Here is a 25,005-nt window from a genome sequence, read left to right on the forward strand (position 1 = left end):
CATCTTCTTCCGCTTATCCGGGGTCGGGTCGCGGGGGCAGCAGCTTTAGGAGCTTCAGCTCTCTCTTCACCACGACGGACCGGTACAGAGTCCGCATTACTGCAGACGCTGCACCGATCCGCCTGACGATCTCACGCTCCATCCTCCCCTCACTCGTGAACAAGACCCCAAGATACTTGAACTCCTCCACTTGGGGCAGGATCTCATCCCCGATCCGGAGAGGGCATTCCACCCTTTTCCGACCGAGGACCATGGACTCGGATTTGGAGGTGCTGACCCTCATCCCGACCACTTCACACTCGGCTGCGAACCGCTCCAGTTAGAGCTGGAGATCACGGACTGAAGAAGCCAACAGCACCACGTCATCTGCAAAAAGCAGGTACGCGATGCTGAGGTCCCCAAACCGAACCCCCTCAACGCCTCGGCTGCGCCTAGAAATTCTGTCCATAAAAATTATGAACAGAATCGGTGACAAAGGGCAGCCTTGGCGGAGTCCAACCCTCACTGGGAACGAATCCGACTTACTGCCGGAAATGCGGACCAAACTCTGGCATCGGTGATACAGGGACCGAACCGCCCTTATCAGTTGGCTCGGCACCCCGTACTCCCGAAGTACCCTCCAGAGAACCTCCCGAGGGACACGGTCGAACGCCTTCTCCAAATCCACAAAGCACATGTGGACTGGTTCGGCGAACTCCCATGCACCCTCGAGGATCCTGCCGAGGGTGTAGAGCTGGTCCACTGTTCCACGGCCAGGACGAAAGCCACACTGCTCCTCCTGAATCCGAGGTTCGACCTCCCGACGGATCCTCCTCTCCAGCACCCCTGAATAGACCTTACCAGGGAGGCTGAGGAGTGTGATTCCCCTGTAATTGGAACACACCCTCCGGTCCCCCTTCTTAAAGAGGGGAACCACCACCCAGTCTGCCAATCCAGAGGCACCGTCCCCGATGTCCACGCAATGCTGTAGAGGCGTGTCAGCCAAGACAGCTCCACAACATCCAGAGCCTTTAAGAACTCCGGGCGGATCTCATCCACCCCCGGGGCCTTGCCACCAAGGAGTTTTTTAACTACCTCAGTGACTTCGACCTCCGAGATTGGAGAGTCCGCCTCAGAGTCCCCAGGCCCTGCTTCCACAAAGAAAGGCGTGTTGGTGGAATTGAGGAGGGCTTCGAAGTATTACCCCCACCGACTCACGACATCCCGAGTCGAGGTCAGCAGCACACCATCTCCACTGTAAACAGTGTTGACCGTGCACTGCTTCCCCCTCCTGAGACGCCGGATGGTGGACCAGAATTTCCTCGAAGCCGTCCGGAAGTCATTCTCCATGACCTCGCCAAACTCCTCCCACGCCCGAGTTTTTGCCTCAGCAACCGCCGAAGCCGCGTTCCGCTTGGCCATCCGGTACCTGTCAGCTGCCTCCGGAGTCCCGCAGGCCAAAAAGGCCCTATAGGACTCCTTCTTCAGCTTGACGGCATCCCTTACCGCCGGTGTCCACCAGCGGGTTCGGGGATTGCCGCCACGACAGGCACCAACAACCTTACAGCCACAGCTCCGGTCGGCTGCCTCAACAATGGAGGTGCTGAACTCGGACTCAATGTCCCCCGCCTCCCCCGGGACGTGGGAAAAGCTCTGGCGGAGGTGGGAGTTGAAACTCTGACAGGGGATTCTGCCAGACGTTCCCAGCAGACCCTCACAGAGGGTTTTGGTCTGCCCGGTCGGACCGGCATCTTCCCCCACCATCGGAGCCAACCCACCACCAGGTGGTGATCAGTTGACAGCTCCGCCCCTCTCTTTACCCGAGTGTCCAAAACATGCGGCCGCAAATCCGATGACACGACTACAAGGTCGATCAACGAACTCAACCTAGGGTGTCCTGGTGCCAAGTGCACACATGGACACCCTTATGCTTGAACATGGTGTTCATTATAGAAAATCCGTGTCGAGCACAGAAGTCCAATAATAGAACACCGCTCGGGTTCAGATCGGGGGGGCCGTTCCTCCCAATCACGCCCTTCCAGGTCTCACTGTCATTGCCCACGTGAGCATTGAAGTCACCCAGTAGAACGATGGAGTCCCCAGAAGGAGCGCTCTCCAGCACTTCCTCCAGGGACTCTAAGAAGGGTGGGTACTCTGAGCTGCCGTTCGGTGCATAGACACAGACAACAGTCAGGACCCGTCCCCCCACCCGAAGGCGGAGGGAGGCTACCCTCTCGCTCACCGGGGTGAACCCCAATGTGCAGGCGCCCAGCCGGGGGGCAATAAGTATGCCAACACCTGCTCGACGCCTCTCACCATGGGCAACTCCAGAGTGGAAGAGAGTCCAGCCCCTCTCGAGAGGGCTTGTACCAGAGCCCAAACTATGTGTGGAGGCAAGTCCGACTATGTCTAGTCTGAACCTTTCTGCCTCACACACCAGCTCGGGCTACTTTCCAGCCAGAGAGGTGACATTCCATGTCCCTAGAGCCAGCCTCTGCAGCCGGGGATCGGACTGCAAAGGTCCCCGCCTTTGGCCGCCGCCCAGCTCACTGTGCACCCGACCTCTTTGGCCCCTCCTATAGGTGGTGAGCCCATTGGAAGGGGGACCCACGTCTTCTTTTCGGGCTATGCCCGACCGGACCCCATGAGCGAAGGCCCGGCCACCAGGCGCTCGCCTTCGAGCCCCACCTCCAGGCCTGGCTCCAGAGAGGGGCCCCGGTGACCCGCGTCCGGGCGAGGGAAAACGAAATCCATATATCTTTTTCATCATAAGGGGTCTTCTGAGCCGTGCTTTGTCTGGCCCCTCACCTAGGACCCTTTTGCCATGGGTGACCCTACCAGGGGCATGAAGCCCCAGACAACATGGCTCCTAGGATCATAAGGGCACGCAAACCCCTCCACCACGATAAGGTGACGACTCACGGAGGGGTCATGTATGAACCAAAATACCGTAATTTTTGGACTATAAGTCGCGTTTTTTGTCATAGTTTGTGTGGGGGGGCGACTTATACTCAGGAGCGACTTATATGTGAATTTTTTCACAAATTTTCAAAATTCAAAAATCCGCGATGTAGTGAAACCGTGATAAACGAACCGGGATGTAGCAAGGGATTACTGTCATTTGAACTGCAAGTGACATCACCCGTACCGCGCGGCGGTTGTTTACATAAAGGGCAAAGGATTCGATCACGGGATGACAAAGATGACGAAGGGCCCCATGTACTACCGGCAACATTAGCGGCTTTGTTTCTAAGTGACATGGAGGACATAGGGTTTGAAGGATTTAATGATTTGGAATGACACAGAAGGTTTGAAAAACTATTATGGGTTTTACGCACGCCCGGTTCTTCTCGACGGGAGCTCTCTTTCACCTTCGTGGGTGGAAGTCGGAGGCCGGCGCTCGGCCGGGTGGCTGTCCGGGGACGGTGGACGGGGCTCGGACATGGCTTTTACGCACGCCCGCTCCTATTCTATGGAGCTCTCTTCCACCTCCGTGGCTGGAAGTTCAGTAGTTGTTGGCTCGTTGAACTCTTGTTTTGTTAAATGAAGAGCCGTTTACAAAACACACGTCTTTCCTGGTACTTTGTTAACGCTACAATATAGTTATATACTAGATCTCTGCAGCACACGCGCGGCGTTGTTGACAAAGAACGAGGAATTTGATCGATGGATTTAATGATTTGGAGTGACACAGATGGTTTGATAATACTGTTGTAATATGATAGTTATTTGAAATATACTTTATATATCGTTATATGGGTCTGTGGAATAATTAGAAATGCAACTCACAACGGGTCCGACGTCACCATATGCGGCGCATACGCAGCATTGTTTACATAAAGCAAGAGCGATGGATTTAATGAATTGGAATGACACAGATGGTTTTATAAACCTGTTATTTATGTAATACTTACTTGAATAACTGAATGTTACGTCAGGCCCGTTCTCAGCTCCTTGTTTGTGTATATGTCACGTTAGCATACCGTATCGTTTAGCCTGTTGTTGCTGGTTCAGGTCTGTTTTTGGTGTTGGATTTTGACAAATAAATTTGCCGCAAAAGTGTGACTTATACTCCGGTGCGACTTATCTATGTCTTTTTTTCACTTTATTGCGCATTTTATGGCTGGTGCGACTTATCAACTTATCACTCTGGAGCGACTTATAGTCCGAAAATTACGGTACTTTGATCTGAAATACTGCCTCAGATGCAGTTACATATACTATTTGTTACAGATTTGGGACCTGAGTCATGCATTTGCAAATGGTTCCTGCTCCAGTAACTGTCCCATAACCCACGATAAGACAACACTGTTTGCATTATTGTTGTGATCTGACTTATTGTTTACTGGTTTATGTTTGCATCACACTTATTTAATATAATTTTGTGAAGTTGTCATAATGAATGCTTATCTGCAGTCTTCGTGAGTCAAACTGTTTATTATCGTAATTTTCGGACTATAAGTCTCGTTTTTTTCCATAGTGTGGGTGGGGGGGCAACTTATACTCAGGAGTGACTTATATATTTTCAAAATTCAAAAATCCGCGATGTAGTGAAACCGCGATAAACGAAAAGCGATGTAGCAAGGGATTACTGTCATTTGAACTGCAAGTGACGTCAGCAGCGCGGCGGTTGTTTATATAAGGACAAAGGATTCGATCACGGGATGACGAAGATGACGAAGGGCCCCATGTTTGAAGGGTTTAATGATTTGGAGTGACACAAGGTTTGAAAAACGTATTTATGTTATAGTTATTTGATATATTTTATTTCGTGTAGCAACTTGTACGGGATGACGAAGATGACGAAGGGCCCCACATTTGAAGGGTTTAATGATTTGGAGTGACACAAGGTTTGAAAGACTTATTTATGTTATAGTTATTTGATATATTTTATTTCGTGTAGCAACTTGTATATGTTTTTATCGTTACAGTTCAGTAGTTGTTGGCTCGTTGAACTCTTGTTTTGTTAAATAAATAGCTGTTTTCCAAACCCACGTCTTTCCTGGTACTTTGTTAATGCTACAATATAGTTAGATACTAGATCTGTGCCGTGCTCGCGTGGCATTGTTGACATATAAGACAAGACATTTGATCGATGGATTTAATGATTAGGAGTTACACAGATGGTTTGATAATATTGTTGTTATATGATAGTTATTTGAAATATGCTTTATATATCGTTGTATGGGTCTGTGGAATAATTAGGAATGCAACTTACAACGAGTTCGACGTCAGGGGCGCAGCGCATATGCGCCATTGTTGACAAAGGGCGATCAATGGATTTAATGAATTGGAGTGACACAGATGGTTTGATAAACGTGTTATTTATGTAATACTTATTTGAATAACTCTGAATGTTACTCAGGCCCGTTCTCAGCTCCTCGTATGTGTATATGTCATGTTAGCATACCGTATCGTTTAGCCTGTTGTTGCTGGTTCATGTCTGTTCTTGGTGTTGGATTTTGACATATAAATTTGCCCCAAAAGTGGGACTTGTATTCCGGTGCGACTTATATGTTTTTTTCACTTTATTGTCTATTTTATGGGTGGTGCGACTTATACTCCGGAGCGACTTATAGTCCAAAAAATACGGTAGGTTAAAAATGATGTGAAGTCGAAATACTGTCACATTAATTCGCGGTTCATTTATGTATACTACATTTGATATTGTTTATCGTAATAAATATTATTGCTTGTGTTTATGAAGAAAACAGATGACCTTATAAAAAAGGATCACAAATGAAATCGTTCAAAATCGTTCAGCCCTTAAAAGAGAGGATACCATTGTTATTGTCAGCTATTTATCTATTAAAGTCTTGAAGGTTCTTACCATTTCAAATCTAAAATGGCAGGTGTTTCTATGCGCTGTAGTTCAGTGAGAGGAGGACTCAAAGCTTCTCGTTGATATTCAAAAAGATACAAACGACCAGTCCGTCTTGGGGCAGCATCTTCTTCTCCTTTCTACAGCAGAAATGTAAAACTTCAAATGTTCATCACTGTTCAGGAAAATGGAAACATTTTTTATAGTAGTCAGTATGAGTTACACTGCTCAAAAAAATTAAAGGAACACTTTGAATACACATCAGATTTGAATGGTGAGAAAAAAAGTTGGATATCTATCCTGATATGGACAGTTTAATGTCTCAGGAACAAAAGGATGCCACATCTTTTGATGGAAATAAAAGTTTTCAGCCTACAGAGGGCTCAGTATATAGACACCCCAAAAATCAAAGTGAAAAAATGATGTGGCAGGCTCGTCCATTTTGCCTAAATTCAATTTCTGCAATTAAAAACTCTTTTCAATATCTTGTGTAGCCCCCACATGCTTGTATGCATGCTTGACAACGTCGCGGCATGCTCCTAATGAGACGACGGATGGTGTCTTGTGGGATGTCCTCCCAGATCTGTCTAAGGGCATCAGTGAGCTCCTGCAAAGTCTAACGAGCAACCTGGCGGCATCTGATGGACCGAAACATTATGTCCCAAAGGTGTTCTATCGGGTTTAGATCAGGTGATCGTGAGGGCCATTCAATTGTGTCAATTCCTTCATCCTCCAAATACTGTCTGCATACTCTTGCCACATGAGGCCGGGAATGTCGTGGATCAGGAGGAACCCAGGACCTACTGCACCAGCGTAGGGTCTGACCATGGGTGCAAGGATTTCATCCCGATACCTAATGGCAGTCAGGTCTGTTCGTCCCTCCATGGAAATGCCTCCCCAGACCATCACTGACCCACCACCGAACCGGTCATGCTGAATGATGTTGCAGGCAGCATAGCGCTCTACTTGGCTTGTCCAGACCCTTTCACGTCTATCACAGGTGCTCAGGGTAAACCTGCTCTCATCTGTAAAAAGCACAGGGCGCCAGTGGCGGACTTGCCAATTCTGGTGTTCTATGGCAAATGCCAATCGAGCTCCACGGTGCTGAGTAGTGAGCATAGGGCACATTACAGGACGTCGTGCCCTGAGGCCACCCTCGTGAAGTCTGTTTCTGACTGTTTGAGCAAAACATTCACACCAGTAGCCTGCTGAAGGTCATTCTGTAGGGCTCGGGCAGTGCTCAATCTGTTCCTCCTTGCACAAAGCAGCGGATATCGGTCCTGCTGATGGGATGAGGACCGTCTACGCCACGGCCCTGTGCAGCTCTCCTAGAGTAACTGCCTGTCTCCTGGAATCTCCTCCATGCTCTGGAGATTGTACTGGGAGACATATCAAATCTTCTTGCAACAGCACGCATGGATGTGTCATCCTGGAGGAGTTGGACAATCTGCGCAACTTCAGGAGGGTTAAGAAATCGCCTCATGCTTCCAGTCGTGATAATGACTCTTGCTAAAGCCAACACTTGTGGAAAAACAGTTCAAAAAGATCAAGAGGGAGGAGCTTGAATTGGCCTCCACCTGCAAAACCAGTCCTGTTTTTTGGACCATCTCGTTGTTGCCCCTCTACTGTACCTGTTGTTAATTCCATCAACACCAATGCAGCTGAAAGTGATTAACAACCCCCTCTGCCACGTGCCTGACCAAAACCTTATCAGAAAAGTGTAATTGAATTCATGCCATACCCTGATAAAAAACTGTTCCTTTAATTTTTTTGAGCAGTGTATTTAGCTTTGCAAAACCAAGAATACTGTCTGCTGCTGACCCAAAACTTAACACAAATTACTAAATAGATTGTCTCAATTGTTCATTCAACTCCATCAATACTTAATTAAAAGGAAGGCAGTGAGAACAGACAAGCTGTATGGGTGTATGAGCAATGACTACAACAGTCATTCTCAAGCAAGGCACTAATTTCCACCAGGCTGATCAGACCTGGGTGTGTGTCTTTTCTTCTGTTCCCGACCCACTGACTGCAGTGCTCAGTGATTTCAGAAAACAAGAACATTATTATTTTATTATTCATACTTTTTTGGTGACATCTTGAGTTGAGTATTGTGAGATTTGTCGTGTGATTTGTAGATGCTTGCTGGAAATGGTGCCACCTGGTAGGAGGCAAAGAGGGAGCCCAAAGAGGAGATATTTGTATGGTTGTGGTGATGGAAGACCCATAAGAATTGGATAAAGGGCAGAGCTAGATGCAGAGATGCAAACTTCCCTGAAGGAAGTTTACGCCTCCCGTCTCACCTGCAAAGCGGCTGCGATTGTGTGTGATGAGAGTCACCCCGCTCACTCTTTGTTTGTACTTCTGCCCTCTAGGAAGAGATACAGATGCCTGCGCTCCCGCACCACCAGACTCAGGGACAGCTTCGTGCTCCAAGCTGTCCGGATCCTGAATTCCCTCCCCCCTCCACCCTCTGCTACATGACGTCCTGTTCTTTTGCGCTATGATCTGGCTTTCTGCTATTAGCGCGCTTGCTCCATTTTGCTGCTCTTATTTGTCTATTTATTTATTTATTGTTTATTATTTGGGTTATTTGCTTATTACTTATTTGTTGCTCTTGTCTGTTCGTTTTTACTCTTTGTGCTGTTTGATGTGCGTGTTGTGTACTGTCTAGTCACCGTGGGACGGTGGGAAACGTAATTTTGATCTCTTTGTGTGCCTGGCATGTGAAGAAATTGACAATAAAGCGGACTTTGACTTTTGACTTTGAGGAGACATGTTGGTGATTTGCTGTGGTCAGCGATCAACCTCAAATTGACTCAAGTCGACTTTTGTTACATTTGAATTGTGAGAAGAACCCATAGGACTGGTGGTGTCAAGGGGCAACCTCAGACGACTTCGTCCAGTCAAAAAAATAAAAAAATAAAAAAGAATCGTTTGTGCTCCCAAAGAATAGCTGGAAATTTGACTGACTAGTATCAAACCATTAACACTAAAGAGAAACGACACTTACCCCTTTTTGCAGCTGATAAGTCCCGCAGGCCAGGAATCTGTTGCAGTGCGAGACAGGGCACCACTCCACTGTGTCAGCACTCAGCTCTGTGTCAAACACTTGCAAACTGCGGGTTTGTGACTTCCAAGCCATGCCCAACTGCTCTGCATAACGTTACGCGCTGATCCAACAGCTGGAAAGCAGTTTGATGTTAACTTGATCATACTTATCGTATCGACAATAAAACCAAAGGCAGATAAACAAAACAAAAATATTCGGCTCACTTATATGGTAAATCGGTGGCTAGCTTAAAAGATCGTTAGCTTGATTGCAGTAATATATTACTCTATCCAACAGCAATTAAAACGCGACAACAGGACAAACACAAGTGGGCAACAATCGAACAACAAAAGAAATGTAGATAGATGTATAAACAAACTCACGTTGCTTTACTAACACAGAAGATGCTGGCATTCTGGTTGAGCAGCGCCACCTTGCTTTCCGGTGTATGCTCAACCCCATCGCAAAAAAAAAGGAAAAAAAACCTAAAAACAAACAAAACTAAAAAATTACCACGCCCGTGGGCATTTAAATGGTTCCCCAAAATTAAACCAAAATATTTATTATTGTTAGTGATAAAGCATAATATAACCCGTGACAAGTACACTTTTCAAAACACCATAAAAGCTAGTTTTACACCGCAAAAAAGTTGCAACTAAAACAATGTTTTGGGTCTCGTATATCTGTCTATGAAGAACATGATTACGAATGTGAGTAATTTGAAAAATAATAATAATTTAGAAAAATGGCTGTTGTCGTGACGTCTGACTGACATCGCCTGTCTGTGTCCGGTGTGGAACACTCCCTCTTCGCTAGCCCTGGTCAGAAATCAACACGATAGATTTTAATGTGAAAAAGCTTGCCACGGGTGCTGGGTTGCTTTTTACACGGGCTGTGTAGATATGAAATGACGCATTGGTTTTGCGGACTGATGCTTTGGCATTCTACCATATATTTCGAACCTATAATTAGCCGTGAAATGCTTCGTGCGCGTGCGCGTGTGTGTGCGCGCGTGCGTGTGCGCGCGTGCAGTGTGTGGTAACATGGCTAAAACGCCACCATAAATTGACATGACAGATAAAACAACTTATCCACAATGTGCATGCTTCGGTTCGTGCTTCCATTGCTTTTAAAGTTAGCATTGTTTTAGCCTGATTGTACGACACTAAGAGAAAGACATAAATGTTGATGGCATTGGTGTCAGTGTGACAGAAGAATGACAGGTATTAAGTTTCGTATTTGAAGATACAGAGGTTAAGGAAAAACGTGTTGCAGTAGATCAACTGCATGCTACTTCAGTTTACAGGGGAAAAGCTGGGCCAGGTGGAGAAAACTGAGTTGGATGCTTACTATGAAAGTTAAAAGTTAAGTTAAACTCCCAATGATTGTCACACACACAATCATTCCACAACTGGGTGTGGAAAAATTAGTCCTATGCATTTAACCCATCTCCGTGTGATTTTGATCCATCCCCTGGGGGAGAGGGGAGCAGTGGGTAGCAGCGGAGCTGTGCCCAGGAATCATTTTTGGTGATCTAACCCTCCAATTGCAACCCTTAATGCTGAGTGCTGAGCAGGGAGGTAAGGGGTCCCCTTTTTATCGTCTTTGGTATGACCCAGCGGGGGTTTGCACCCATAACCTTCCAGTCTCAGGGGGGACACTCTACCACTAGGCCACTGAGCTGGTGGCAAACCTAATGATCCGTGCGGAAAGACGGGCTGGATCCAACGGCTGCATACAAACCGGACAGGAGGAGAAAATCCGTGGCGCAGCTCAGCCGAGGAGGAGACTCTCAGGTGAGCTTTGAGGCGGACAGTCACACCAGCATGTCTCCCTTGCCAGAGCGCTTTCTCTGGGGGAGAGGGCATGACAGCCGGCGTCGGTGTTCGGAGCCGCAGGGTCCGTTGGAACGGGACTTTTGGTCGCGATCCCTCCGGGGAGAGACAGTCGGCGCAGGTGTCCGCCAGCACCGGTGTTCGCTGATCGAAAAATGGGCGATTAGGTAGCAGTGGGAATTCAAACCAAGCCCTAAGGTCGAGGAGGGTTTGGCGATCATATGTCAGCAGAGCAGAAACATATCGGAAGGCAGAAAGCAGCAGTAGCAGGGAAAAAGACTTTACAGCAAAGGAGCGAGGCAGACTGCTTGCCATCAAGAGCGCCATCTTTGTTCAACCTTTTACATTCACACCTACATACAATTTACTCTTCAATGAACCTACTCCACATGAATATTACTGAAATGTGTTAAGAAGCTAGAGTACATGGAGTAACATGCAAATTCCACGCAGGAAGGCTGTAGCCGATATTCAAAACCCTGAGCCTCAGAGCTGTGAAACAGACATACAGTACTAAGCAGTACCACACAATATTAATCCTCAGACATAAATGTCTTACAAATGATTTGTTTATGAAAAAATGCACAACAACGTTGACACGTATCAGATATTTTATTCGGTTTGACTTTGTGATAATATACTGCATAGTATGTTAAAGTATGTATATGTATTAGGCGCCTCGGTGGCGCACTGGTTAGCACGACCGCCTCACAGTTAGGAGCGTGCGGGTTCGATTCCACCTCCAGCCCTCCCTGTGTGGAGTTTGCATGTTCTGCCCGGGCCCGCATGGGCTTTCTCCGAGCACTCTGGTTTCCCACATCCCAAAAAATGTTTGGTAGGCCAATTCTCCAAATTGTCCCTAGGTGTGAGTGCGAATGGTTATTCGTCTCTGTGTGCCGTGCGATTGGCTGGCAACCAATTCAGGGTGTCCCCCGCCTACTGCCCGATGACGGCTGGGATAGGCTCCAGCACGCCCGCGACCCCCGGTAGAACATGCGGTACAGAAAATGGATGGATTTAAATGTATGCAGGTTCTTGGTTTACGACGGTCTCGAGTTATGTTGTTTCGTGTTTATGACACACGTCTCATTTATTTAAAGCTGGTGCGCACGGCCGAAAAATGCACCGCGAGAGAGGCTGTGGACTGAGGAAGACTGTGTTACCCACTCACATAGTATACGCCAATGTGGACTGTTGCGTCATATCTCTTACTCTCGCTCGCTCTCTCTCGATCTCGCTCTCTTGCTCTCTCTCTCTCGTGTTATCACCAATCACAGGAATAAAAGTAAGGAATTGTTTTATCTTTTTTATGACTTTATTGTTTCATATTATTACTGTTACGGCTTGCACCAAAATTTGATTTACTTCGTCACGTAGGCACCGATCGACGTCGTAAACCAAGAATCCCCTGTATATTGAAATATATGTTAAAATAGTTTTTAAAAATAAGTGTTACACATAGCTCTTTACATTTAGTTTGGCTCTTAGTGTAGTTTACATCAATCAGCAAGCTGTCACCAACTGATCAGGTGTGAACTTCCACGGGCAATAGCAATTATTTTTTTTACTTCATCTTGAGAGTTTACCATCATTGCTTTCACCAACATCAACCCTCAAGGAGCCATGCCTGCCTATCAGACCCCAACATTGTTGGAAAAGTTCATTTTCTACATGAACTACAGTGGAGCCTCAGTTTTCGACCACAATCCGTTCCAGAAGGCTGTTCGAGAAGTGAATCGTTCGAATTCCGAATCATGTTTTCCCATTATAAATGATGGGAAAACAAAATCCGTTCCAAGCAAAAAAAAAAATAAAAACGCCTTTTTTTAAGCATTTTTTCATTTGCGCATTTTTGTCCGATCGCGCAACTGCAGCGCACCGCCGAACGCGCAACCGTAGCGTGTCACCCACCGCGCAACTGCACCGCGCTGGTCGCATTATTGTGACAGCCGTCACTGAAATTTAGAAAATATTTTTAAAGTCCTGATGTACTTTCCAAAATGTAAGTGTACCTCAGTGCGCAGGGAGCTTAATTTTGTCCGATCGCGCAACTGCAGCGCACCGACGAACGCGCAACCGTAGCGTGTCACTGACCGCGCAATTGCACCGCGCTGGTCGCATTATTGTGACAGCTGTCGCTGAAATTTAGAAAATATTTTTAAAGTCTTGATGTACTTTCCAAAATGTAAGTGGACCTCAGTCCGCAGGGAGCTTAATTTTGTCCAATCGCGCAATTGCAGCGCACCGAGGAACGCGCAACCGTAGCGCGCAACCGTAGCGCGCCGCCGACTGCGCAACTGCACCGCGCTGGTCGCATTATTGTGACAGAGCGGTCGCTAAAATTCAAAAAATATTTTTGAAGTCCTCATGGACTTTCCAAAATTTAAGGGAACCTCAGTGCGCAGGGAGCTTAATTTGGTCCGATCGCGAAACCGCAGCCCGCCGGGCGCTCACTATTGCATTGCTTTAGGAGCGTCTTTGTGTTTTAGGATAGCTTTACTGCTCCCACTTGCTTCCTTTGGATGCATGATTAGAGTTGATGCAATCCTCAGAGTAACGAGAATGTAATAACGAACGGAGTCAGTTGGCATGCGGGTCCTCTCGGCTCATCTAGCGAGGTTCGACAACCAAATTTCGTCCGAAATCCGAAGCAAAAATCTGTCGAATTTTTTGTTTGAATACCAATTTGTTCGAGCACCGGGACATTCGAAAATTGAGGCTCCACTGTAGTTCAAAGTTCAGTTCACAACTTTTAAAATGAACTAGTTCAGTTCAAAGTTGACAGTTATAGTATAGTTATAGATAGGGTTAACTTATTAACTGATTTGAACGTTCAAAAAATGAAAGGTTTATAGTTCTTTTCTTTCCCCAATCCAAAAAAAAGGTTGCTGCGAGCTGTTACCCTCTGGCATATAGTAATTTTTACCCATACACTAGTATCCAGGTACTGCTATCGGCTTAAAATCTTCAATTCAAGAGAAAATTGCTTGAATTGTCTTTTTCTTTAATGAATTGAAACAAAAACATGACTGTGGTCCAGAATGTGCAAACACAAAAACGATCTGCTGTAGGTGCCAGACTGAGGTCGGAAACAAAACATGTACAAATGAAGTGCAAAACATTTAAAATTACATTATATTTGATTTTAATTTATAGTGAATGTATTATTTCTGAACTTTTTTTGCTCAAAGAACCAGCAAACGTATGTAATTTGATACATAAAAGTGTGAAGGGTGCAAAGCCCAAATAAATTATTACCGTATTTTCGGCATCATAAGGCGGATCGGGTTAGAAGGTGTAGACTCAATTGCGTGGTCTATTTTGTATTTAATCCACACATTATAGGGCGCATAAGCCATGACAAAAATGTCGCAGTGAGTTCGGTTGTACTTTATTCTACTGTTTAACCATGTACCCAACTGCAGTGTTTCCCAACCATTTTTCATTCATGGAACACCTTTTCATTGGAAAAAATCTCGAGGCACTCCACCAACAAAAATCTGTTAAGTGTTACACCAGCTTCTACCGTATTTTTCAGACTGTAATTTGCTGTAAGGGGGAACCAAAATAAACGAACCGCGATGTAGCAAGGGATTGCTATAATTTTAATTTCAAGTGACGTCAGCGGTGCGGCGGTTGTTTACATATAGGACAAAGATTCGATCACGGGATGACGAAGATGACGAAGGGCCTCACGTACTACCGTTATCATTTACGGCTTTGTTTGTGACACGGAGGACGAAGACTTTGAATGATTTAATGATTTGGAGTGACACAGAAGATTTGAAAAACTATTATGGCTTTTACGCACGCCCGGTCCTACTCTACAGAGTTCTCTTTCACCTCCGTGGATGGAAGTCGGGGGCCGGCGCTCGGCCAGGTGGCTGTCAGGAGACGGTGGATGGGGCTCGGACATGGCTTTTACGCATGCCTGGTCCTACTCTACGGAGCTCTCTTTCACCTCTGTGGATGGAAGTCGGGGGCCGGCGCTCGGCCGGGTGGCTGTCCGGGGACGGTGGATGGGGCTCGGACATGACTTTTACGCAGACCCGGTCCTATTCTATGGAGCTCTCTTCCACCTCCATGGCTGGAAGAGCCACCTCCGGGGATGGAGGTCCACGCCGCCACATGCCTGGAAGTTGACGCCGGTGTTTGGGGCCGTGTGGCGGTGAATTATTTATGTTATAGTTATTTGATCTATTTCATTTTGATAGCAACTTGTATATGTTTTTATCATTACAGTTCAGCAGTTGTTGGCTTGTTGAACTCTTGTTTTGTTAAATAAAGAGCCATTTACCAAAGCCACGTCTTTGCTTGTACTTTGTTAACGCTACAATATAGTTATATCTGTGGAATAACGACGGGGCTGATGTCAGGGCGCACGTGCGGCGTTGACGAAGGACGAGGAATTTGATCGATGGATTTAATGATTTGGAGTGACACAGATGGTTGGATAATATTATTGCTTATATAATAGTTATTTGATATATAATTTATATATCGTTATATGGGCCTGTGGAATATTTCGAAATGCAAGCGCCAACGGCAGCGCGCACCCGGCCGACGTTGACATAAAGGACGTTCGATGGATTTAATGAATTGGAATGACAGATGGTTTTATAAATGTATTATTTATGTAATAGTTATTAGAATAACTCTGAAAGTTACATCAGGCCCGTTCTCAGCTCTTTGTTTGTTTTTATGTCTCGTTAGCATACCTATCGTTTATGTTAGGGATGTTCTGACTCTAACTTACTTTGCAAACCACACGGGAGACAGTATGCCCTTTGAACACTTGCAAGTGGAGAGTTTGTTCGTTACTGTAGGTACAGCAATGTTCGAACAAAGTCTGGCGTTGGATTCATGCAAGAGAGTATTTATTGAGAGAAGAAGGGTGGGGGTGAGAGTGGCCAAGGTGGGGGTGACATTTGACATGTGTGGTGGTCACCTCAGCAAATGGTTAACCAGTGCAGAGGGTCCCAGTTTATTGTTTTACGAGGTCGTGGAAATAAATCCTAGTGGAGCAAAACAGGGATGTTTCCACACCATTTGGAAAGTTTCAACAACTGAATGGTTAAACTTTTCAGAGTCACGGAAAGGTAAAAGGTTCAAACAAAGTTCATCATTCTAGTCTACATCCCAACATAATCATACGATCAAGATAGTTTGTAAACCCTAACAGTTTAGCCTGTTGTTGCTCATTCATGTCTGTTCTTGGTGTTGGATTTTGTCGAATAAATTTCCCCCAAAATGCGACTGATACTCCGGAGCGACATATATGTTTTTTTTCACGTTATTGTGCATTTTATGGCAACCTGTATTCCGGAGCGACTTTTAGTCCGAAAAATACGGTATATTAAAATCTGTTATATTACAACGAAAGATGTAAAGTCCTATTCCTATATATGTATGGAGTCGAATAATTGAAGACAAATAAATACTAAATATTTTTTAAATTCTATTTCTTTTTTTAAATAAAAGTGACAGTTTTTATAAAAATGGTTTTGTGTAGACATTATAAGGAATAAACTATTGAAAGTGATTGTGATTAAAATCCAAAAGAATCAACATGACTTTGATTACTGTTGAGACTAGCTCTATAAATATTGCGACAACAAGAAAAAAGTCACTCGAAAAGACGCTCTGCTGTTCTGACAGCAGCTGAGTGGCTATCACAGGTGAGGTGTCTCGACTTGACTGTGTATTTTATGTTGGTAAAAAATGAACAATCCAGGTTCTCCGGTTGAACTGCATGCTCTGATTTCCATCGAACCACAAACGCACCACAGCCGTCATAGTGTCACTGTTAGAAAAAGCACACAGCAACACATGAACTGAATATGTGGCGATGCAACAGACAACATGAAATCTCAAGATTCTCAGATTTGCCACACATGCACCAGTGGTTTTGCGATCCTGTTTACAATACACCAGTGTGCCGTGGCACAGTGGTCGGGAAACATTGCTCTACTGTACTCACATTATTGTTTATTGATCATACACAGATCAATCAATCAATCAATCAATCAATCAATCAATCAATCAATCAATCAATCAATCATTTTTTTGCCAAGTTTGAGCATGCCAAACAAGGAATTTGACTCCAGTAGATCTAGGCCTCTGTAAAACATTTAGGTAGCTGACAACATTCAGGACGACCCATGCAAAAATTGACAATTATTCTCAAACATCTCCTGATCTTAAACTCCCAGGAGGGCAAGGAAAAACTCAAAACTCCTACTAGGGGAAACCCTGAGAAGAGACCACAGATGGGAGGACCCTTCATCCAGGATGACCAGGCTGCAATGGATGCAGAGAGGACACGTAGTACACATAATATGGACAATCCAAAGGTAAAGCATCGAGAGCAGGATGTTATCCATCCATCCACCTATCTTCTTCCGCTTATCCGGGGTCGGGTCGCGGGGGCAGCAGCTTTAGGAGGGACTCCCAGACTTCCCTCTCCCCAGCCACTTTATCCAGCTCATCCCGGAGGATCCCAACGCGTTCCCAGGCCAGCCGAGAGACATAGTCTCTCCAGCGCGTCCTGGGTCGTCCCCGGGGTCTCCTACCGGTGGGACATGCCCGGAACACCTCCCCAGGGAGGCGTCCAGGAGGCATCCTGATGAGATCCCCGAGCCACCTCATCTGACGCCTCTCAACGTGGAGGAGCAGCGGCTCTACTCCGAGTCTCTCCCGGATGACCGAGCTTCTCACCCTATTTCTAAGGGAGAGCCCGGACAACCTGCGGAGGAAACTCATTTCGGCCGCTTGTATCCTGGATCTCGTTCTTTCGGTCACGACCCATAGCTTGTGACCATAGGTGAGGGTAGTAGCGTAGATCGACCGGCAAATCGAGAGCTTTGCCATTTGGCTCAGCATTCCACCCTTTTCCGACTGAGGACCATGGACTCGGATTTGGAGGTGCTGACCCTCATCCCGACCGCTTCACACTCGGCTGCGAACCGCTTCAGTGAGAGCTGGATATCACGGCCTGACCACGTCATCTGCAAAAAGCAGTGACGCGATGCTGAGGTCCCCAAACCGGACCCCCTCAGCGCCTCGGCTGCGCCTAGAAATTCTGTCCATAAAAATTATGAACAGAATTGGTGACAAAGGGCAGCCTTGGCGGAGTCCAACCCTCACTGGGAACGAATCCGACTTACTGCCGGAAATGCGGACCGAACTCTGGCATCGGTTATACAGGGACCGAACTGCCCTTATCAGTTGACTCGGCACCTCGTACTCCCGAAGCACCCTCCACAGAACCTCCCGAGGGACACGGTCGAACGCCTTCCCCAAGTCCACAAAACACATGTGGACTGGTTGGGCGAACTCCCATGGACCTTCGAGGATGCTGCCGAGGGTGTAGAGCTGGTCCACTGTTCCACGGCCAGGACAAAAGCCACACTGCTCCTCCTGAATCCGAGGCTCGACCTCCCGACGGATCCTCCTCTCCAGCACCCCTGAATAGACCTTACCAAGGAGGCTGAGGAGTGTAATTCCCCTGTAGTTGGAACACACCCTCCGGTCCCCCTTCTTAAAGAGGGGAACCAAGTCTGCCAATCCAGAGGCATCGTCCCCGATGTCCACGCAATGCTGTAGAGACGTGTCAGCCCCACAACATCCAGAGCCTTTAAGAACTCCGGGCGGATCTCATCCACCCCCGGGGCCCTGCCACCGAGGAGTTTTTTAACTCCCTCAGTGACTTCGACCTCCGAGATTGGAGAGTCCACCTCAGAGTCTTCAGGCCCTGCTTCCACAATGGAAGGCGTGTTGGTGGAATTGAGGAGGTCTTCGAAGTATTACCCCCACCGACTCACGACGTCCCGAGTTGAGGTCAGCAGCACACCATCTCCACCGTAAACAGTGTTGACCGTGCACTGCTTCCCCCTCCTGAGACGCCGGATGGTGGACCAGAATTTCCTCGAAGCCGTCCGGAAGTCATTCTCCATGGCCTCGCCAAACTCCTCCCACGCCCGGGTTTTTGCCTCAGCAACCGCCGAAGCCGCATTCCGTTTGGCCATCCGGTACCCATCAGCTGCCTCCGGAGTCCCGCAGGCCAAAACGGCCCGATAGTACTCCTTCTTCAGCTTGACGGCATCCCTTACCGCCGGTGTCCACCAGCGGGTTCGGGGACTGCCGCCACGACAGGCACCAATGACCTTACGGCCACAGATCCGGTCGGCTGTCTCAACAATGGAGGTGCTGAACTCGGACTCAATGTCCCCCGCCTCCCCCGGGACGTGGGAAAAGCTCTGGCGGAGGTGGGAGTTGAAACTCTGACAGGGGATTCTGCCAGACGTTCCCAGCAGACCCTCACAGAGCGTTTGGGTCTGCCGGGTCGGACCGGCATCTTCCCCCACCATCGGAGCCAACCCACCACCAGGTGGTGATCAGTTGACAGCTCCGCCCCTCTTTTCACCCGAGTGTCCAAAACGTGGCCGCAAATCCGATGACACGACTACAAAGTTGATCAACGAACTGCGGCCTAGGGTGTCCTGGTGCCAAGTGCACACATGGACACCCTTATGCTTGAACATGGTGTTCATTATAGAAAATCCGTGTCGAGCACAGAAGTCCAACAATAGAACACCGCTCAGGTTCAGATCGGGGGGGCCGTTCCTCCCAATCACGCCCTTCCAGGTCTCACTGTCATTGCCCACGTGAGCATTGAAGTCACCCAGTAGATGGAGTCCCCAGAAGGAGCGCTCTCCAGCTCTTCCTCCAGGGACTCTAAGAAGGGTGGGTACTCTGAGCTGCCGTTCGGTGCATAGACACAAACAACAGTCAGGACCCGTCCCCCCACCCAAAGGCGGAGGGAGGCTACCCTCTCGCTCACCGGGGTGAACCCCAATGTGCAGGCGCCCAGCCGGGGGGGAATAATTATGCCGACAGCTGATCGATGCCTCTCACCGTGGGCAACTCCAGAGTGGAAGAGCAGGATGTTATTCCACAGTAATGTCTCTGAGACTCTATAAGATGTGTGAGTTCATCAGAGCGACAGCCGGGGGGAAGAAGCTGTGTCTGTATATGCTGGTTTTGGCATACAGCGCTCTGTAATGCCGTCCGGAAGGGAGTAGTTCGAACATTTGCATTGGTGTTGATGGAATTAACAACAGGTACACTAGAGGGGCAACAAGTAGATGGTCAGGTGGAGGCCATTTCAAGCTCCTCCCTCTTGATCTTTTTTAACTGTTTTTCCACAAGTGTTGGCTTTAGTAAGAGTCATTATCACGACTGGAAGCATGAGGCGATTTCTTAACCGTCCTGAAGTTGCGCAGATTGTCCAACTCCTCCAGGATGACACATCCATGCATGCTGTTGCAAGAAGATTTTATGTGTCTCCCAGTACAATCTCCAGAGCATGGAGGAGATTCCAGAAGACAGGCAGTTACTCTAGGAGAGCTGCACAGGGCCGTAGACGGTCCTCATCCCATCAGCAGGACCGATATCCCCTATTTTGTGCAAGGAGGAACAGGTTGAGCACTGCCCAAGCCCTACAGAATGACCTTCAGCAGGCTACTGGTGTGAATGTCTCTGTCCAATCAGAAACAGACTTCACGAGGGTGGGCTCAGGGCACGACGTCCTGTAGTGTGCCCTATGCTCACTACTCAGCACCGTGGAGCTCGTTTGGCATCTGCCATAGAACACCAGAATTGGCAAGTCCGCCACTGGCGCCCTGTGCTTTTTACAGATGAGAGCAGGTTTACTCTGAGCACCTGTGATAGACGTGAAAGGGTCTGGACAAGCCAAGTAGAGCACTATGCTGCCTGCAACATCATTCAGCATGACCGGTTCGGTGGTGGGTCAGTGATGGTCTGGGGAGGCATTTCCATGGAGGGACGAACAGACCTCTACAGGCTAGAGAACGGCAGTCTGACTGCCATTAGGTATCGGGATGAAATCCTTGCACCCATGGTCAGACCCTACGCTGGTGCAGTAGGTCCTGGGTTCCTCCTGATCCACGACATTCCCTGCCTCATGTGGCAAGAATATGCAGACAGTTTCTGGAGGATGAAGGAATTGACACAATTGAATGGCCTTCATGATCACCTGATCTAAACTTGATAGAACACCTTTGGGACATAATGTTTCGGTCCATCAGACGCCGCCAGGTTGCTCGTTAGACTTTGCAGGAGCTCACTGATTCCCTTAGACAGATCTGGGAGGACATCCCACAAGACACCATCCGTCGTCTCATTAGGAGCATGCCGCGACGTTGTCAAGCACGCATACAAGCATGTGGGGGCTACACAAGATATTGAAAAGAGTTTTGAATTGCAGAAATTGAATTTAGGCAAAATGGACGAGCCTGCCACATAATTTTTTCACTTTGATTTTTGGGGTGTCTATATACTGAGCCCTCTGTAGGCTGAAAACGTTTATTTCCATCAAAAGATGTGGCATCCCTTTGTTCCTGAGACATTAAACTGTCCATATCAGTATAGATATCCAACTTTTTTTTTCACTATTGAAATCTGATGTGTTTTCAAAGTGTTCCTTTATTTTTTTTGAGCAGTGTATACAGACAGACAGACAGACAGACAGACAGACAGACAGACAGACAGATAGATAGAAGTTCCAGTTTATGTTCTGACAACTGAATGTTTGTTTGGGAGGAGTTGTCCGTTTCAGGTAAATGAGCTATATGTATTGTCTAATGTAGGCGGGTTACCTTAACGTTTTGCTCATAAGAGTTGATCCAGATCCTCTAGCTTGTTGTCTCCCCCAATTTGTTGTCTATGTGCTTTGGAAGAGATTTCAAATTTATGCGTGATACATTTCAACATTAACCTGTAACTACCAGGATCCCTCGCTGTACCCTGGCCAACGGTAGAACCCAGAATGTTTATTTTCTTTTAAATCCACCCGTGTTGTGTCGTAGCTGCTAACTAGCACTAAATTTGTTTTGTTCTAATTTATGCACAGTCACAACTAAATGCCGCTCAACAGTGACAACACGATGGGCCACATAATAAAGGAAAAACGATTAGAAGATCATATGATGAAACAAATACAGTTAAATCCTTTTTATTTACAAGTTGGAGTTCTGACTTTGGGGTATTATTCACATTTCAACTTTTATTTGTTGGCCGTGCATTCGAGTCCTCCATCTGCATATATGACAGTGACAATAAGAAAAGGAAATTATATAAAAAGCTGTGGGCTGAATTGCAGCATGGTGCCCCGGTGAATGAGCCCGCTGAGTGACACTGCACTCGCAATATTCTACCTGTACAATTATTCACATTCATTCACCGTACACATTTACAAAGATCTTATTAGGGAAAAGAGACATTACCTGAGGAATTAAGTGTCAGAATTAGCATTACTCATTCCCAGTGGTAAAAATTTGCACAAACAGAGACCAAGATGGATATTTCACACCGGTGCAAATTTGATTTGTGATTGCCTGCAGGTTCAGGAATGTTTATTATAACCAAATTTATATTCATATATTTGTGTTTCACTGATAACAATTGATCATCAACCCCATCTTCGCATCGATGTGAACACTTACTCAAATAGTTGCTGCCAAACATCAAAAGGGCAGACGAGACTGTGGCTGGTGAACATTTCCTTTAGGATTTTATGTCACTGGCCTGTAGTTGTTATGTGTTTTCATGAAGGTTGTTGAGGCTTCTGGGGGGAAAACCCCCAACACAAAACAGAAAACAGTCATCTAGGATACATCAGGTGTACTGGCATGCTTTCAGAAAAAAAGCTATTGACAAGTGATGTATATGCCAGCAGCCTTCATTGTACTCTCTCTGGAAAACACCAAAACTATACATGAAAACAAAATTGGTCAATTTGACCTGCCATTCAACAGCACACAAGTGTACAAACACATCATACATAGCAGTGTTTCTATCAAATATGAAATGTCACCCAAATAAATAATACATGAAGAAATAAAAATTAAATAATCACTGTCTCAGTTTAAGAGTAAGCATGATCAACTCAAACAGTCAAAGGTTCATTTTACAAAAGGTGAAAATGCTTGGCTCATTAAGTCCTCGAACTGGTGATCTGATCATTATTTCGGCATACATGCTCCAATTGCTAAACAACGCAGCACACTGTCCTCTGAATACGCTACATCGATAACACACTTTTCTTTGGACACTTCTCACGGTTCACTCATTCCCCATAAAAACCCTATCAAAAAAGGGGAAATGTATTCTCTCACATGTGGCATGATGTCATTGTCAGTTTGAGGAGCTGTGAAGTGCCGCAGACAGCAGTCATACATGAGGGGGCTTTGGATTTGGTACTTTGCAGCAGCTTTGTGTGATTTGTAAATGGAAGGAGTTCAGTCCTGGGATGGGTGGTGCTAAGCCTTGTAGCAGTTGCCCTGCGTGGTGAGTGCTAGCTGACCATTGGGTGCCACCTCGTTGGCCTCATCCTCCAGGAGGCCTGACACGTCGGCATTAGGAATGCTGTCGTGATAGCTGCTAAAGCTGATGTTGTCTTCTTTGAGTTCGATGGTCCAGAAAGGCGCGTTGAGTTTCCGGTTCTGGTATTCTCTGTAAGTGTACACGCCTCCAACAAAGCCCAAGAGCACTACCACCACCAGGATGATGACGGCCAGGATAATGATGTTGAACTGCGTCCAGGAGATGTCAGTCAGAACTGCCGTGGTGTTGTCGGTGGGGCTGCTCAAACTAGTCAACAGGGCCTGAGTGGTGGCGGCTGTGCCCAGTGTCGTGCTCCAGTTGCCGCTGGATGTGGAGGCGGGGATGCCTCTTGGACTGCTGCTGGAGGATGATGCTGTACTGGAAGTGGGGGCCTCTGTTGTGGTGTGACCTGCTGGTGTGGGAATATGCTGAGCCACTGTGGAGAGGAAAGTGATAAATCCATTCAAAAATTACACCTTCATTCAACAGTAATGACCTGGTAATTAAACAGTATAGTACACCTTTTTTCTTGTAATGGAGCATGTCACTGTCATGAGTCCAAGTGTTGCATTTTTGGTAAAAGCTGACAATTAGTGGCCAAAACGCCAAACTATCGAAGTAAAAAGTCTTCACAAACAAGACCTTTTGCCAATTATTGAGAACGCTTAAAGGCATTACAGACGATCTTTCCGTTCAGTTTGTCAGCTTGGGTTGTGGAGGTGGTTAGGTGACACCCAAGCTGACAGTAGCTATCTAGATTCTCGTTGACCAATTCAGGATGAGGGAACTGCAGCGGATTACCCTCCTCGAAGACACTTCCAGGACGATCGAGGGCTCCTCCGACAGCTCTTTGCTTTAGCCTGGACATCCACTTTTTGATTTCCATATTATGTATTTTATGTGCCCTCTTTGCATCCATTGCAGCCTGGTGATCCTGAAAGAGGGGATCCTTCCATCTGTGGTCCCTTCTCAAGGTTTCCTATTTTTTCCCCTGGTAGGTTTTTTTTTTAGTTTTTCCTTGCCCTTTTGGGAGCTCAAGATCAGGGGATGCTTTGACAATAATTGTCAATTGTTTGTCTATGTGAAGACTTTGAGACTGCTTGTGATTTAGGGCGATACAAATAAACTTGACTTGACTTGTCAGTTTTTGAATACTGCGCATGAAGATGGGTTTATTCGTATACATCAACTTAAGCAAGTTTAGTTGTTATTTGCTTAATCTGTCAAATGGGCAACTGTGTGGGTGCAACTGGGGGGTGTTTCCTTAAGTAATCAATGAGATAATGGATAGAATTTTAAAAATATTTGTTTGTCACAGCCCCATTCCTATCCTCCCCATCATTCTTAGCTGGAGGCTGATAAACTAAATTCCAAATGCCATGTTAGTTTCTACTAAAAGAGATTGTGCCCAACTCTACCTTCCCGAAATCCACTCAACTCTCTGTACTTAGCCACATGTAAAAAAAAAATAATCCAAACAAAACAACAAATAACTCATGCATCAAAATTTAACAAGTAAATGCAGACTTAGAAATATATCTTTGTTTAAAAAAAATAAAAATCCTCATCATTATGCCTACAAAGGCCTCCTATAAAATTTAGAAGTGAAGTTAAAATCTGTCTGCTGCCTTATAAAGCACGAAATGATCAAGTACCATTAAACCTTAAACCATTCCTGGTGCCATACCCACCTACTGGAGCACATAACTGCCAAAACGCAAATTCACTTGTCCTTCTATATCTGCAAACATAGTCCAACTTTCCCTTTTCAGACAATGAGTCCTCTCTAAGCAGCTTCCTGGTTTGGCTGAAACTGTTTTGAACACAAAGCTGATCTACAGTATTTGCCTTTTGTATGAATGACAGCAGTGGATGGATACACTGGGTACAGTACCTTCTTCCACCAAATGGAA

General features: G+C 46.4%; 2 protein-coding genes across 2 annotated transcripts in view; both read right to left on the minus strand.

Moving 5' to 3' along the window:
• dph7 (diphthamide biosynthesis 7) overlaps positions 1–9,695 on the minus strand; it is a 32,691-nt gene extending 22,996 nt beyond the window's left edge. The window contains exons 1-3 of the mRNA XM_085908963.1: positions 9,236–9,695; positions 8,814–8,985; positions 5,810–5,940 (exon numbers count right to left, since the gene is read on the minus strand). Of these exons, the coding sequence (XP_085765089.1) occupies positions 5,810–5,940; positions 8,814–8,945 (263 nt within the window). The 5' untranslated portion in view covers positions 8,946–8,985; positions 9,236–9,695. The remainder of the gene's footprint in view (positions 1–5,809; positions 5,941–8,813; positions 8,986–9,235) is intronic.
• A 12,013-nt stretch (positions 9,696–21,708) lies between these two features.
• The window catches only part of LOC147057602 (multiple epidermal growth factor-like domains protein 9), a 78,593-nt gene continuing 75,296 nt past the window's right edge, over positions 21,709–25,005 (minus strand). The window contains exon 6 of the mRNA XM_085908962.1: positions 21,709–23,528. Within this exon, the coding sequence (XP_085765088.1) occupies positions 23,029–23,528 (500 nt within the window). The 3' untranslated portion in view covers positions 21,709–23,028. The remainder of the gene's footprint in view (positions 23,529–25,005) is intronic.

Source organism: Syngnathus leptorhynchus, chromosome 4, assembly GCF_054491065.1.
Source record: "Syngnathus leptorhynchus isolate UIUO chromosome 4, UIUO_Slep, whole genome shotgun sequence".
Classification (NCBI taxonomy): Eukaryota; Metazoa; Chordata; class Actinopteri; order Syngnathiformes; family Syngnathidae; genus Syngnathus; species Syngnathus leptorhynchus.